Source organism: Gallus gallus, chromosome 34 (genome assembly GCF_016699485.2).
Source record: "Gallus gallus isolate bGalGal1 chromosome 34, bGalGal1.mat.broiler.GRCg7b, whole genome shotgun sequence".
NCBI lineage: Eukaryota > Metazoa > Chordata > Aves > Galliformes > Phasianidae > Gallus > Gallus gallus.
The window spans coordinates 2,867,420-2,883,133 of NC_052565.1; the positions used below are offsets into that span (position 1 = coordinate 2,867,420).

The following is a 15,714-nucleotide window of genomic DNA, read 5'->3' on the forward strand; positions in this document are numbered from 1 at the left end:
CACCCCGCTGCACCACCCAAAACTGTCACTCCGTAGCATCGCCCCATACCATTACCCCATACAATCACCATATAGTGCTGCATTATAGTGCATCCCCATGGCATCACCCCAGAGTGCCGTCCCATACTGCTGTCCCATACATCACACCACAGCGTCGCCTCATAGCATCATCCCATAGTGCTGCACAATAGCATCACCCTGTAGCATCACAACATAGCACTGCCCCATGGCACTGTCCTGCAGTGTCACCCCATATTGTCACCCCAAAGTGCTGCCCCACAGTATCATCCCATAGTGTCACCCTGTAGTGTCACTCCTAGGGCTAGGAGTTATGGGGTTAGGGTTAAGATTAGGGTTGGGGTTGGGATTATGGTTAGGGTTAACACTGGGGTTGGGGTTGGGGCTGTTTTTTGGAATTGGTTAGGGATAAGATCTGTCAGGCTTAGAGTTTGGATAACCTGAAGAGTAAGAAGGAAATGCACAGGCAGTGCAATCAGGGACCGGTACTGTGAGAAGAATCATAGAATCACTCAGGTTGGAAAAGACCTGAAAGATCATCGAGTCCAACCACAATCTAACCATACTACCCGAAGGAAGCCACCAGTCTGTGTATCCTTCTGGACAAAACACCCAGCACACAGCTGGACAAAAACAGAATGCAGTGGGTGGCAAATGGCTGATGGACTGGGCCCCAAGGGTTATGGTAGGTGGGGTTTCCATCCGGCTGGCAGCCGGTCACTGGCGGGGCTCCCCAAGGCTCCGTTTTAGGGCCAGTTCTCTTTCCTATTTTCATCAATGCCTTGCATGTAGGAACAGAAGGTGTTTTGCGCAAAATTGCTGTCAGTACTGGACGGGGAGGAGTTGTTGGCTCCTGTCGCTGAGGGTGGAGAGAGAGGCCTTGCAGGGAGATCCAGCCAAACAAGAGAGCTGGGCGACCACCAAGCACACGGAGTTTAACAAGACCATCAGGAAAAACGTCTTGACAGAAAGGGTTGTTAAGCACTGGGATGGGCTGCCCAGGGAGGTGGTTGAGTCATCATCCCTGAATGTGTTTAAAAGCCGTTTGGATGTGATGCTCACGGACGTGATTTAGCAGAGGGTTGTTTGAGTTACGGTAGTATGGTTAGGTTGCGGCTGGACTCGATCGTCTTTAAGGTCTTTTCCAACCTGAGCACTTCTATGATTCTATGACTCTAAGAGCAAGTGCCATATTCTACACCTGGGAAAGGGCAACCCCGGCTGTACGTACAGACAGGAGTTGCATGTCTTGTGATTGGACAGAAATCTCCCCAGCCTAAGCCAGGAACGGATCTGTACTGGGGATGCGGAGAAAGGGGTCTTGATTTTGACAAGTTGCCTGTGGAAAATTAATTTTATCATTAGATATTTGGCACTACAAGAACAGAGACAGCCTTCAACACATCTGACGAGGGAGGAACAGCACTCACACAAACAACAAGCAAGCCACCAGAAATAAGCAGAGCAAAAACACTCTGGGAAACCAAATACAAATCTATTTTCAAGAGAATCTTTAGCTTCTTGCCGTAGGAGCTGATGGAGCCTCCCATCACTTGAATTGTGGAGGCCACTTCAGAAATTCTATGTCAATCAGGTCCAACGCTGAAGTACAACTATAGGAGTCCATGTTCCAAATTCTTGAAAACCGGATTACGGATGTCAGCTGTGGATGCCCCATCCCTGGAGGCATTCAAGGCCAGGCTGGATGTGGCTCTGGGCAGCCTGGTCTACTGGTTGGCGACCCTGCACATGGCCGGGGGGCTGAAACCAGGTGATCTTTGAGGTCCTTCTCAACCCCCCTGCCACCCTATGATTCTGTGAGACAAGCCGGTGTCGAGGAAGCCCCTAGCCAGGAAGAAGTCCAGTGCAAAGGGAAAAGGACTGCTAGGGGGCCAGGGGCTCACTGTGTTTTAGAGACCGAGAGATGTGAAGCTTGGAGATGCCCTTGCAAATAAAATCATTTACGCAGGGAGACCTGCAAACAAGATGCCTTTGCTAACCAGAGACTTGGGAATGAGGTGCAGGAATTGATGTATTCCTACTTATTTTCTCAGCCCATATTTAGTTGATCCCAAAAGGTAAGCTTTTTCTTGTTGGGCAGTAGCTCCTACTACTGTTGCAAAATCATCTATGGGTGGTAAGAGGCACCCATACCCACCAGAAAATACACCTCTTTATCCTGCTCTCCTAGCTGCAATTTAACCAGTGGATTTGCTAGGAATAACTTCCCAGGTTCCCATCATTCAGCTGTTTGCAATCAGAGACGGTTGGATTTCTCCACCAATGTCTCATTTCCCCGCAGTTTGCACACTGCTTGCAGTCCAGCAGGGGTGGAACCCTCCGTGGGTTCTTCCAGGCCCCTCCCTTTACCTCTTTCTAAGGGGACCTCTGGGTCTTACAACTCTACTCTAGCACCGCAACAGTAACAGCTGTTGCTATTTCCAATTTCCTTACTATCTCTGTTTCTCAATTATTTTTTTTCTTCATATTGCTCACCCTCTTTGGTTCTGACATCCCTGTTACACCTTGCTCATCTTTGCCTTCCTCAGCCTGCGTCCTTCTCAAACTTTTCACTTTCCAAACTCTCATCATTACATAAAGTACTAGAACTAACATTAGTACTAGTACTAACATAGTACTAGTACTAACATTACATTTCAGTTTCACCTCCTCCTCTCCAGAGATTTCCAGTGCTAACACTGGAACTTTGGGTTTCCTAGATCTCTGCACATGAAGGCTATTCTCACTGCCAGTACCCCATCCTCTCCATCTCCCCCCATTCGCAAGTAATGCTGTTTGCAACAGCAGTCTCTGACTCCGGCACTCTCACTCCGAGAGTTCTGCTCGCAGGGGAGTGGTGCGGGGGGGCTGCTCTCATGCCAGTGCAGATAAACTCACTTCATCTTTAACCCTTTTTCCTTTGTCCACTTCATACCCTCAGTTACATTTCCACATACCCTCAATCAAGCTTCTGTATACCATTAACAATTACACTGACTTATACCATCAAAACTGTTTGTCCCATTCCCTTCAGAACCCACAAATTAAACAATACAGTTCTTCAGTTTCCACAAACACTCCGTACTTAGTCTCGTGATTAGAGCACTCAATTCTAAAAACTGTTCATGTTACTTCATTTACCTTCTCTCCTTAAGAATAACAGTAAATGTAAGAAGGCATTGTAGTTTAAGGTCCCATTCCGATGCTGCTTCTCATCATCTTCTAACTTATATATTAACCACCATTGATAGCAATACTTGATTAAAGTTTTCTTACTCAGGGTGCCTCCAGGTTCCCCTGCAATATCCCACCAATGTGCCAATGCACATCCCAAAGGGGTTTGTTTGGGAATTTCCTTCCCCTGGGAGCCTCCCATGATGTTTACACAATTCTTATTGATTCCTAATTTCCTCAAAGTTTCCACAAACAGCCCTTAACACTGTGTAGTGATATTGTTCAGTTATAAACACTTGGAAACAGATCTCACAGAAGCCTGTGCACCTTCCTTTACACTCTTCCCCACAATCAGAACACGGTACTACATAAATGGACTGACACTCACTTCCTGAATGGAACACGTCTCACTCACACCACACTCACTCTGACATTTAGAACAAAAGCCATGGTTTATACATAATACACAGTGCTGACGATGTCCCTTAGCTGGAATCTTAATAACACTAGTACATTAGTCGATCGGCTGCAAACTTTAAGATTTTTCCGAAAGTCAGCTTGACCTGAAATGATTAGATACACGGTACCGAACACTCAGCAGATGGTGATAACAAGAACACAACCTATAACTCCCACTACTATCTCCAGGAGAGTCCACGCTATCATTTGACAAAATCCCTGCTGTTACCAATCACCTAAGGGAGAGCTGTTGCTCTTTCCTTGCGTATGACTTACAGGTCCCCTTTGTAGGAACTCCCCAAGGAGTCTTCCTACCCCAGCCAGAAACCTAACCAGTGAGCTCACGTACTTTGGGGGGGGGAGCAGGCACGCTCCTTCATACCCTGCGTAGGATGTCTCCTCACGCCTTACACGTTCCCCCTTTTCTATACACATACCTGGTCCGCCTAAGGATGGTCCTTGTCTGTCCCCGCAGTGATCGGGTGAGGAAGGGAGTCCTTCCAAGAAATCTTGGGGTGCGCCAAAGGTGTCCCCTCTCTCAGCCGGTCCTGCAGCCGAACAGAGTGGGTCCCACCTGGGGTGCCAAATTGACGTGCGGAAATCAGACCCTATAGCCAGTAAGGATATAGAGCAGGTATGTGCTTATTGGTGACGCGCGTACACCCTGGTGCAAGGGGGATCGTTCCACCTAGCTTGCACACCGTCAGGAGAAATCGTGCTATAGATATAGGTTGAGCTAATACATAATCAGCAGTTGACAGGAATTCGGATACATATTCATTACATTCCCGAGAGCCCATTAGCATGCAGTCCCTCCCCCCCTTGCGCGTGCGTAGTAGGTCGTGATGATGAAGGCTCGTAGTCTTCCTCGCGAAGGCTCGGAGTCTTCCTCGCTGCAAACTTCTGACCCCGAAGGGGGGGCAGCCCCCGAACCGCTTTCAGCTTGCACTTCAGACATCTAATGACCTCCCTGCCAAATGTTTTCGACCTGTTCTCCGGTCCTTATCTTTATGGCCTTCATTCTCCTTGTTATTCCAGACCTAGCGCCTGTGAAAGTGCTTGGAATCCCTTGTTTTCTGATACTCTCTACGTAAACCATCTCTATTTGCCCCTTATGTCTACCTTGTGAAGCTGCTTTCTCTTTTCTTGCTATGAAGCCCTTCTTTCTATACTGCGGGGACCTGATTTGGCCCTTCACTTTTTCTCATTGTTAAGGGAAGGGATAGAGCAGGGGGAGCCCTACTGGACCTTTATGACCTCAATAACCGCTTGGATTCTGCGCTCACTCCTGACAGCCCGGCTTAATGGCATGGGCACGGCTCAGGCTGTCTTTTCTCTTAGTGATAATTAATGCCTCAGCATCCTGATATCCCATCTCTAGCACGATCTGGAACATGACTGCAGGCCCTGGGTGCCCGTTCCCACCACCATTTCTTCCTTTCCCTCTTCAGAAGCGGCATGGCGCGGTTCCCTGCGTTTGGGAGCAGCAGCCAGGAGGCTGCCAGAGATCCAACTGTGCCTTGCAGCGCACAGAGGGACGTGATGGGGCCACAGAGGGACGCGACGGGGACGAACCGTCCTTACCACCACGCACAAGTGAGCTTCTTCGGTCCTCTGTCATGAAGTATGGAGGAACGAATTTTGAGTGTTACTTCGGAGCGGGTGCAGTGCTGCAGGGGATGTCAAGTAAGTCACTGTGGAAGCATTAGAGAGGCCGACAGCGGCAGCTGATGACTGGAGTGAGACAGAAGTCTGCGTACAAATGGTGATGCGTAGAGCTGAGTGCATTCATTTGAGAGGCAACAAACATGTGTCTCAACTTTTTGACCTGATCGCGTTTTGTATGCTGATCCGCCTTTGCTCTGCAGAATGCAGAGCTGTCGGGCAGGCTGGGATTCCTTTGCTGCCATCTGAGCAGGAATGAGACCGGTAATGCTTTTTGTAAGTGCACTGCAGTTTAAACATCGGTTTCCAGGCTGCATGTGGCTCTGGGCAGCCCGGTCTAGGGCTTGGTGACCCCGCCCGTGGCAGGGGGGTTGCAACTGGATGATCTTTGAGGTCCTTTTCAACCCAGGCCATTCTATGATTCTGTGATTCTATGACGCTGTGATTCTGTTTTGGCTGTACAACGGTGTCTTTTGCTTTTTTTGGGGTGGACATGGGCTAACAGGACAGTACTGCTCCTGGCTACTGGTTTCCATTAAATCAGCAAATTGTATTTTGTTTTAGGGATGGAGCCTGCACGTCCATCGAGTGATGGTGGGCAAGGGGGGGAAACGGAAAGCCTCCGCAGGTGAGAACCTTTTGTGAGCTGTGGTGTGGTTGCCTGGCTGTAAATCGGGATGCATGAAGGCGTGTGTGTGACGGAGGAGAGAGGAAAGGACCCTGCCGATCTGTGCTGACTGCAGAAATGGCACAACACTGTGGCAGCAGAAAGGCAAACTGAAGAAACTGTGCTTGAAGAGGAGAAGTCTATGGTTGGCTGTGCACAGGTCTTCCTCCAAAGAGATGCTCTTCAAGTATTTCTTGTTTCCTTTTGGTCAGAAGCTGATGCCAGTGGCCTTCCTCTGAAGCGCAGCCATGCGGAAAGCCAGGGGAGGGGCATGGAGTGTGGCACAGCACCCTAGAGAGGTGCAGACACACAACAGGCACCTGGGTTTGGCGCACTGTCTTCCTGGTTAGGCTTTCTGCCTCTTCTTTCCCGGGACTGTTCTCATTGCGTGTTGCTTGGGGTCTTAAGCCCTGGGATTTCCCATTACCATTCCTGTCCTGATTTGAAATGTGAACCCGCAGTTCAGCCAAGATCCTAAGAGCCATTACCGTGACCACTCCAGATGAGATGCCCTAGCGCTATGGCCCATTGAATGCAGCCTTGGACTCTCTTTCAATCTTGTTGCTTCTCCTTCCTTGATTGTAACAGTGAGAGGTGCTGAGCCCAATGGAAAGATCTATGTGAAAGCAGTGCAGGAAGTCCTTTCTGAGGGAGCTCGTCTCCAGGCTGGAGGGCTTCCTATGCCAGCAGGTCCCAGCTCGGGGGGAAGACCTTCCCCTGCCATGTGCTCCCGCTGTGTCTCCAAGTCCCTGGCTGGCTGTAGACGCAAGGGCTTGGACAAAGAGAAACAGACAGCAACGCAGTTGCCTGGTAACAAAAGAGTGAGGGGTCAGAGCAGGGACAGCGTGCTGGCTCCAGCAGCACACCCTGGGCCTGCCGCAGGGCACTGATGGAGATAGCTGCCTGGTTCCTATACATCCTGGCTAATTTACTAGACAATATGATGTTTGGACTGGTTTCCAAGTGCTCTTCCCAGTTCCTGATGCGTGTTCAGGATGCCAGCTTAGTTACTGTGCTTTCAGTCTCTCTGAATGTATTCTCTGTGGCAGGATTTTACATTATGTTGAGGAATTTTGTGGGCTTAACTACAGCCGCTATTGCACTGGTTATTCGTGGCTGCGACACATGTGCCGCAATTGAACAAGCCAAGAGGATGAAACCCCTCTGGGGGGAAGGGCGATGGCAAAAGTATAAATATGGGGAGGCCTGGCAGGTTGATTACATCACCTTGCCACAAACTCCCGATGGTAAGCGTTATGTGCTTACCATGGTGGCGGCAACCACTGGGTGGCTTGAAACACATGCAGTACCCCATGCTACTGCCCAAAACACCATATCAGGTCTGGAGAAGCAAATCCTGTGGGGACATGGCACTCCAGAAAGAGTTGAATCCGATAATGGGACTCATTTCAAAAATTCTCTTGTCAATACTTGGGCCAAAGATCGTGGCACTGTGTGGATTTGTGTCAACGGTTTAAGGGCTGGTCCGGCCCGGTTCCGCGACTAGTGGGGTGAAGGGATTTCGCAAAATCCGCGCCTCCAGGAAGGGAAACAGGGGACCCCAAAATAATTAAAAACAGCGGCAATGATCTGAGGAGAAACAAACTAATTTACTAAATATAGTATCGGAATGTAAGATAACACACTATAATACAATATAAATCAACAATAATTGAGAGAAGGATTGTCCGAGATCCAAAGGCCTTACGCTAATACTGAAGCCTTGCGTGCAGTCGGGCGCAGCAGTAGCGAGCCGATCCGACAGGGAACACGGCGAGACGAGAAGAGGGACAAGTCAGATGACCTGCGCCCTTATATCTGTTCCCTTGAGCAGGAATGATAACCGTACTCGAAAAGGCTCTTGGGGAACGTAGTTCTTCTTCTCTTCCAGACAGGTACCCGGAACTAAAGCATTTGCTCCTTAACTCCCAGTACACTGCATGATGTTGTGATGTGGAATACTGATAACCAAAAATCATGAAACCATGACAATTTGTCATATCCCCCATCATGCACCAGCTTCTGGTAAAACTGAACGATACAGTGGGTTATTAAAAACTATGCTGAAAGCAGTGGGTGGTGGAACATTTACGAACTGGGAGAAGCATTTGGCAGAAGCCACCTGGCTGGCCAACACTCGAGGATCGGTCAGTCAAGATGGTCCTACCCAATCCAGCTCCCTACATACGGTAGAGGGAGACAAGGTCCCTGTGGTACATGTAAAGAGCATGCTGGAAAAAGCGGTTTGGGTCCCTCCAGCCTCTGGGAAGGGCAAATCTCTTCATGGAACTCTTTTTGCTCAGGGACTTGGGTCCACTTGGTGGGTGATGCAGAAAGATGGGGATGTTCAGTGTGTACCACAAGGGAATTTGACGCTGGGGGAGTGCAGTCAGTAATTCCATCTATATATATGTATGTAGATGTATGTGCATAATGCATTTTCATTATTGTTTGTTTGCATACATGTATATGTATATATTAAGCATGATGTACTAATGTGGAATAAGGCGCGGAATGCCATGGTTTTATGATTTTTCTTATCGGTATTGCACACCACACCATCATATAAAGCATGGGGGATTAAAGAGTTCTTACTCCAGTTCCATGTACTGACAACTTTGTGGATACCTGGTTCTCAGAAGGGAAGAAGAGCAGCATACCCCAGAGGACTTTGCGCTCAGAGGGGAAGATCAGCCCCACAAGTCCCGGGATTGCTCTCTCTCTCTCTCTGCCTGGTGGTGTGCGGCTGTGCTCCCCAGCTCCCTAACACAATCCTAACCCTAAACCCAACCCCAACTCCAACCCTAACTCTAAATCTAAACCAAACCAGAACCCCAATCGCAACCCCAACCACAATCACAACACTAAACCCAACCCTAACCCCAACCCACACCCTAACCCTAATCACAACCCTAAACCCAAGAGTAACCTCAACCCCAGCCCAAACCCTAAGCCTAAACCAAAACTTAATTCCAACACTAACCCCAATCCTAATATCAAACGTTGAGCCCAACCCTAACCACAACTTAAGGCCCAACACTAACCCTAACCCTCACCGTAACCCTAACCCTATGCTAGCCCTAACCCGAAACCTAACCCTAACCCCAACCGCAACCGCAACCCAAGCCCTAACCCTAACCCTATCCATAACCCTAACTGCAAACGCCAACCCCAACTTTAGTTGGTGAACTCACCAGGGAAATCCTGAACCCCCCTGCAGAGCAGCTCAGCCTTGATGTGAAGCACGTATTTCCGAGTTTTATGCTTCCGTTGCCCTCTTTTATAGCGATTTAATAAAATAATTGCAATAATATATCCATTCCTCAGCACAGACTGGGGAACTGAGCAGCCCTGAGCAGAGCTGAGCACTGCCGGGGGCCCCACGCGGGCGGGGCAGCGGGTCACAGCGGGGCCCATTGTGACGCGTCCCCGTGCCCCCCAGCTCCAGCAGCGCCAGCGCTGTGCCCCTCACTTTCCGTCAGGACTGAGATGGGACAGCACGCGAGCAGAGCAGCGGTGCAAGCCGCCCCTCGGGGCAAACCGCAGCGCTTCTCTCCGCCCATGGCTGCCCAGGCCACGGCCCGTCCCCAACCTCAACCCTCATCCTCTGCGATGGAGGAGAGAAACCCCTCCTGCCCTGCTGAGGCCAAGGAGAAGGACAAACTCCCCCAGGAGCCCACTGCTGTGCCGCCCGGTGAGTGAGGGTCCCCGCAGGGCTGGGGGGGCAGTGCCCTCTGCACAGTGTGGGGGCTGCGTGGGGCGGCAGAGGGCAGAATTTCCTCCTCGCTTTGCTCTGGGCTCCTCTACACCAACCCTGACGGCAAACCTTAATCCTAACCCCAACCCAGCCCCAACCCCAACCCTAATCCCAACCTTAATCCTAACCCCAGCCCTAACCCTAACCTTAACCCCAACTCCAACCTTAACCCTACCCTTACCCCAACCCCAAACTCAATCCTAACACTAACCACAAACCCAACCTTAACTCTAACCCAACCCCACCCCCACCCCCAACCTTAACCCTAATCCAACCCCAACCCTAACCTCAATCGTAACACTAACCACAACTCTAAACCCAGCTCTAATTCCGATCCCCCTCCTACCCCCAATTCCAGCTCCCCCCTTGGATGCCTCTGGGCTGCCCATGTGTGCTGTGGAGCGTTACGCGATGGACAACATTGAGGCCTTTCTCCGGAGCACAGAGGTGACAGCGGCCGCTCCCATCACGGTGGTCCCCCATCCCCCCCCAGGCCCATTGCATCCGCAGGAGGGCTGTGCCCCCTGGCCCCGTCCCGTTCACACTCCCCATGCTCCCTGGCAGCCTCAGAATGAGGAGAAGAAGATGAAGTTCCTGTGCAGCATCCGCACCATCTGCGGCTCCGCAGCAGAGAGGAACACGGTGCAGGAACTGCGCATCTTCTGCCGCCGGAACGAACTTGTGGAGAACATCATGGTGAGGGGCGGTGGGTGCTGGAGGGGGGGCAGTGGGCGGCTCCTCTCCTCCCAGTGCTGGGAGCACTGCATGCCTGATGCCATCCCGCTGTGCTGCAGGTGCTGCTGGCAGAGGAGCCGCGGAGAGAGCTGAGCTCCGAACTGCGGCTGCAAGCGGTAGCCGCCATCACCTCCCTCAGGTACTGCCCCACACCGGGATGGCCCCACAGCATTCATATGGCCCCAGACTGCCTGTATGGCCCCACAGTGTCTGAATGGCCCCACACTGCCTGTATGGCCCCGCAGCCCCCGGGGACGATCCTGGCAGTACTGGGCTGCTGCTCTCCCCCTTTGGGGCGGGGCAAAGGGCCGAGGGGGTCCTGCAGCACTGCTGGGCCTCAGCTCTAACATTGACCATAACCTAACCCTAACCCGAACAACAACCTAACCCCAACCCGAACCCCAACCCCAATCTGACCACAGCAGCTCTCAGGACTCCCTCTGCCCCACACATCCCGATGGAGGAGGGGTTCCTCCCAGCATTGCCCCCCCTGCTCTGCAGAGTGCTGCCCATGGGGGGAATCCACTCCCCATCCTGCAGCACAGCACTCCCAGCGCCGCTGTCCCTGTTCTTGCAGCAAGGTGGAGGGGGCTCTGGAGGAGAAGATCCCTCTCTTTGTTGTGTGCTTCCGGAGCATCTTCCTGCTTCCCTCAGAGCAGGACCTGGACACAAACCTTTACTCCAAGGTGGGTGCCGGGGAGCTGCAGGACCCCCCTACCGTGCAGAACAGGGTCTTGCCATGCATCCCCCGTCCCCCTCCCCTCTAATCTCCCTCCACCCTGTCCGTTCTGCAGACCCTGAGGGCTCTGGATGAGATGCTGCACTCATTGGTGTTCATTCACCCCAGCGCCAGCATCGGAGAGGAGCTGAAAGACGTCTTCCAGGTGAGCCTTGCCCATGGGGAGCACACAGAGGAGGAGTGTTCCCCCCCCATCCCCACCACCCCAAAAACCTTCTGGGGTGATCCAGGGGACCACAGGGCAGAGCAGCACCTCCTCTTCCCACAGGTGCTGCTGCCCTTCACCTCCTTGCAGAGCTCGACCGTGCGCCAGAGGGCAGTGGGGCGCATCTGGAAGCTGACCCATTCGCTGGCACATTACTGCCAGGAGAAGGTAAGGGCACGACCCCCATAATGTGGAGTCTTTGTCTCTCCTTTTCCACGCTCTGCCCACTCCGGGGGTGCGCTCAACTTTCTGCTCTCCACGTACAGCCCCGTCACTCCTCGGAACAATCCCCATCTGCCAGCTATGACGAGCTCCGCCTGCCCGTGCTGGGGCAGCTGGTGGGATGCCTCATCCTGTGCTGCGCTTTTGTCCAGGAGGACAAAACATGCCGCTGTGCTTTGAGCGCTCTCCGTCACCTCTACAGATTTGTCCTGTGGAGAAGCCGTAAGGCAACGGCTGCTGACCTCTGCGTCAGCTGCCGCTCAGAGCAGTGAAGAACCCCATGGTGTTGGGGAGCTTTGCCGCACGGCCCCGTGCTTGGGGTCGGGGCAGCTGTCCAGCTCCCTGCAGGGCAGCCACTGCTCACGCACCTGCGCCTTGCTCTCCTTTCCAGGCTGGGAAGGGCAGCTGGACGAGCAGGGGAAACTGGAGCAGTGGGAAGCTGACCACGAGTTCTCCCTCACCTGGACCACCAACACCACGGTCATTTTGCTGGTGAGGAGGGATTGTCGCGCCAGGACTCATGGGCGCAGGGGGTGGGGGGAGCATGGCTGACATCCTTCCCCCCCTCTGCGTTCATTCCTCCCCAGCGCTTTGAGAAGTACTTCCACTCTTCAGAGAAGACCGATCTCATCCTCCTGGCGCTGCAGGGCATGAGGGACTGCAGCAACTACAACACCCAGGTGGCTTCCACCTTGATGGCCATCCTGACGGTTGACTTCAACCCTATGCCCAATGATGTGAGAAACTGGGAGCTGCTTGCCAGGGGGCTGAGCCCATGGGAGGTGGGGGTGGGGTTGGGTTGGGTTGGGTCCTGACGGTTAGAACGGGGTTGGGTTGGGTGCAGGAAGGCTGTGTTGGGTTGGGTTGTCCTGCACGGCATCGGTCTGATTTGAGACTTCAGGGCGCTTGGTCCCTCCTGGGGACGCCTGGAGTGAAGTTCTGCTGTCCCTGCAACCCTTCCAGGTGCAGCGCATCGTGACGGCCATCCACAGGAGCAGGAAGCTGATCACAGAGGAGCAGGCACTGAGGACCATCCGCAGCAGCTTCGCCTCACTAGCTGCCGCCAACCCTCGCGCAATGACACTCAGCCTGCTGCGCTGCTCCCCCACCTGCGACAAGTGCGCTGCCCCCGCCCCCCGCAGAGGGGGACCCCCACCCCCCAAGGACAGGGACCTCCACCCCACGTGGATAGGGACCCCCACCCCACACGGAGAGAGGCCCCCACTCCACACGGAGAGGGAGACCACCCCCCATGGGACCTTCACCTGTGGTGCAGAGGGACCCTCACCCCACACATAGAACAACACCCACCCCATATACAGAAGGACTCCCACCCCACTCAGAGAGGGGCTCCCGCTGAGGACAGCTCTGTGCCGCAGGGACATATGGGAGCTGTGGGAGTTGGCGCTGTCCTCGGTGGATGCGGTGCCAAAGATGGTGCAGGCGCTGCTGCGTCAGCTGGAGACCGTGCCGCTGGGCCAGAAGACCGAGGTCGGCGTCCTTCACACGGCCGTGAGTTTGGAGATCCCCTGGGAACACTCCCCCCCCACCCCCCCAAACCCAGGAGAGCAGCTCACTGCTGAGTGCTGTCCGGGTGCTTTCCGCAGGCGGCCACGGCACTGCATAAGCTCCTGCAGTACCTGGAGTACGGCCCACAGGTGCGACTGGTTTTCCCGGAGCTCTTTGTGGTGCTCATTATCCAGTTGGTGTCCGCCGGGCCGCTAGCTCCGCTGGAGATCACCGCCATCACGGAGGACCCATTCCGCCCATCTGCGCCCACCTCTGCCATCAGGTAACACCGCAGTGCCCACACTGACCCCTGACCCCACGCTGACCTTTGAGCCCCTGCTGACTCCTGACCCCACACTGACTCCTGACTGCATGATGACCTCTGATTGAACCCTGACTCTGCACTGTGCCCTGGCCCCTCACTGACCTCTGACCCCCGACCCTGTGCTGACCCAATGCTGCCCCGTTTCCATGCAGGACGGTGGTGGAGACGGCCCACAGTTTGCTACTGTGCGCCGAGATGGACAACCTGGCGTTCTCCATGGACACCCACAACCTGTGGGCGCGGCTGCAGGGCACAGCCACGTGGCAAAATGGCCTACACTCCCTTGCCAAGTACGGCCCCAACCCCTTCCATGCTCTGCCCCACGCACTGCCCCACACACTGCCCTACACGGTGCCCCAAGTGCAGCGCTCCCGAAATAAGTAGGGAACAAGGAGAGTGCTCAGGGGGTGCTGAGGCACGGTGGGCAGATGGAAGAGCACACTGTGGGGCGGCATGGGCTGTTCCGGTCCCCCTACTCCAGCCCAGACCCAGTGGGGTCAGCCCCCCAGCCCGGCTTCAGCCCTCCCCCTGCCCCGCAGGGTGATGCTGAAGAACTGCCGGGATCAGTGCAGACCCATCTTCAGACACCTGCAGAATCTGCTGCAGTACCACCAGCTGCAGTGGAGGGAGGTCCCCGCCATGGCGTTCTACTTTGAGGTGGGTGTGGAGACGGTGTGGGGGGGTCTCCTTGGGAGGATGGGCCCCCTCCCGCCCACTGACCGCCACTCATTGCAGCTGTGGAGCTGCCAGGGGCACCACGAGGATGACACCGGCACCCAAAAGATCTTCAGGAAATACATCCGCAGCAAACAGCCCAGGAGCAGAGAGCTGGCGCTGCGCGGGCTGAGGAACCTTTATGCTGGGAGGATGCAGCTGCTGCTACCTGACGCGCTGCTGTGGCTGCAGGACATGCGGGCTGACATCAAACTGCAGGCCATACATCTGCTGCAGGACATTGCGGCACAGCACCCCGCCAGCATCCGAGGTGTGCTCAGCCAGCTGGCCGTGCAGCTGCTGTCCTGCTTCAATGAGGTGAGGGACGCGGGGCAGCGGGGAGCATTCAAGCAGCCCCCGCACCGTGCAGAGCTCAGGACTACCCCCTTGTGTGTTTCCTCCCAGGACAACGCAGAGGTGCGCTGGCGCTCCATGGAGCTCTTTGCGCTGCTGCTGGAGGCGCCAGGCAGGAAGCGGCTGCTGCTGCAGGCGGAGAGGAGTCTGCTGCCACTCTTCATCCACATGAATGAGGACATCCCCAACGTGGCGCAGGTGGGGGCAGCTTGTGGGGTCACGGGGTCGCGAGGTTATCCGGTGTGACCAGCAACTACTCCCTGCCCTGTGCCCACGTGTACAGTCCTCCTAGATACCAGATCCCCACCTCATATCCACCCATACAGTCCTCCCAGTTCCCCCCTCCACTACACCCACCCACACAGTCATTAAGGTTAGGAAAACCCTCCCACATCCCCCACCCCGTTCCCCCAGAACCTGTGGGACGGGATCGGCTATGGTGCTGACCCAGGTTTGGGATGGAGGTTCCCCCAGGATCTCCCACCAACACCCCCCTGTGTCACTGCCCCCCAGGCTGCTCAGAAAGCTCTGATCCACGCCGCCAAGCTCCTGGGCTGGCAGCAACTGCAACGCTTGGCCAGCGCGGCGGAGGTCTGGATGATTGCTGACTGCCTGGTAAGGACCCCCACCCTTCAACCCCTCCGGACCCCCCTTGCTCCCCTGCAGAAGGGGGGTCGGGGAGCCATTCTGCGGGTGCCACCCCCACCATGCTCTCTGCAGCTTCAGAAGAGGGGCAGAGATGCGGAGCAGTACCTGAAGGACACGGTGCTGCACCTGCACAGCCCCCAGGTGCCCGTGAGGGACACGGCCGTGCGCTTCCTCGGTGAGTCCCATCCCCAGTGGGTCCCCATCCCTCCAGCTGAATGCTGTGGGGTCGGTGCGCAGCGGGGGTCCTGGGGGGTCACTGGGGAAATGGTGGGGTTCTTGGGAGTTATTAGGGCAACACTGGGATTACTGGGGCACTATGGGGTTCACTGAAGCATTGTGTTGGGTCTCTGGGGGTCCCTGGGGTCCTTGGGGGCAGCTGGGCACCACAGGGGTCACTGGGGCACCATAGGGTCCCTGAGACACTGAAGGGTTGCTGGGGATGATGGGGACACAATTAGGGTAGTATGGGGTTTTTGGAGGTCCTTGGAGCACCGTGGGGGTCCATGGGATGCTGTGAGGTCCC

The 15,714-nt window shown here is 54.6% G+C and overlaps 2 protein-coding genes across 3 annotated transcripts; both read left to right on the top strand.

Annotated features, from left to right (window-relative positions):
• The first annotated feature begins 9,282 nt into the window (after positions 1-9,282).
• Positions 9,283-13,859, top strand: LOC121108107. The gene is made up of 14 exons (XM_040654950.1): positions 9,283-9,677; positions 10,099-10,187; positions 10,305-10,436; positions 10,535-10,614; positions 11,053-11,161; positions 11,270-11,359; positions 11,483-11,587; positions 11,686-11,863; positions 12,033-12,133; positions 12,229-12,378; positions 12,605-12,759; positions 13,021-13,153; positions 13,249-13,433; positions 13,628-13,859. Exons 1-14 carry the CDS (start codon positions 9,473-9,475, stop codon positions 13,857-13,859), a joined length of 1,944 nt encoding a protein of 647 aa, XP_040510884.1. The 5' UTR covers positions 9,283-9,472.
• On the top strand, positions 13,257-15,679 carry LOC121108064 (maestro heat-like repeat-containing protein family member 2A). Of its 2 annotated transcripts, XM_040654783.1 has the most exons (4): positions 13,257-14,507; positions 14,595-14,741; positions 15,057-15,158; positions 15,264-15,679. In XM_040654783.1, the coding sequence occupies exons 1-4, from the start codon at positions 13,929-13,931 to the stop codon at positions 15,519-15,521; spliced, it is 1,086 nt and encodes a 361-aa protein (XP_040510717.1). In that variant the 5' UTR covers positions 13,257-13,928; the 3' UTR covers positions 15,522-15,679. The 2 variants fall into 2 exon arrangements, with proteins under 2 accessions (XP_040510717.1, XP_040510716.1); XM_040654782.1 differs by having other exon boundaries at positions 13,257-14,741.
• The last annotated feature ends 35 nt before the right edge of the window (positions 15,680-15,714 follow it).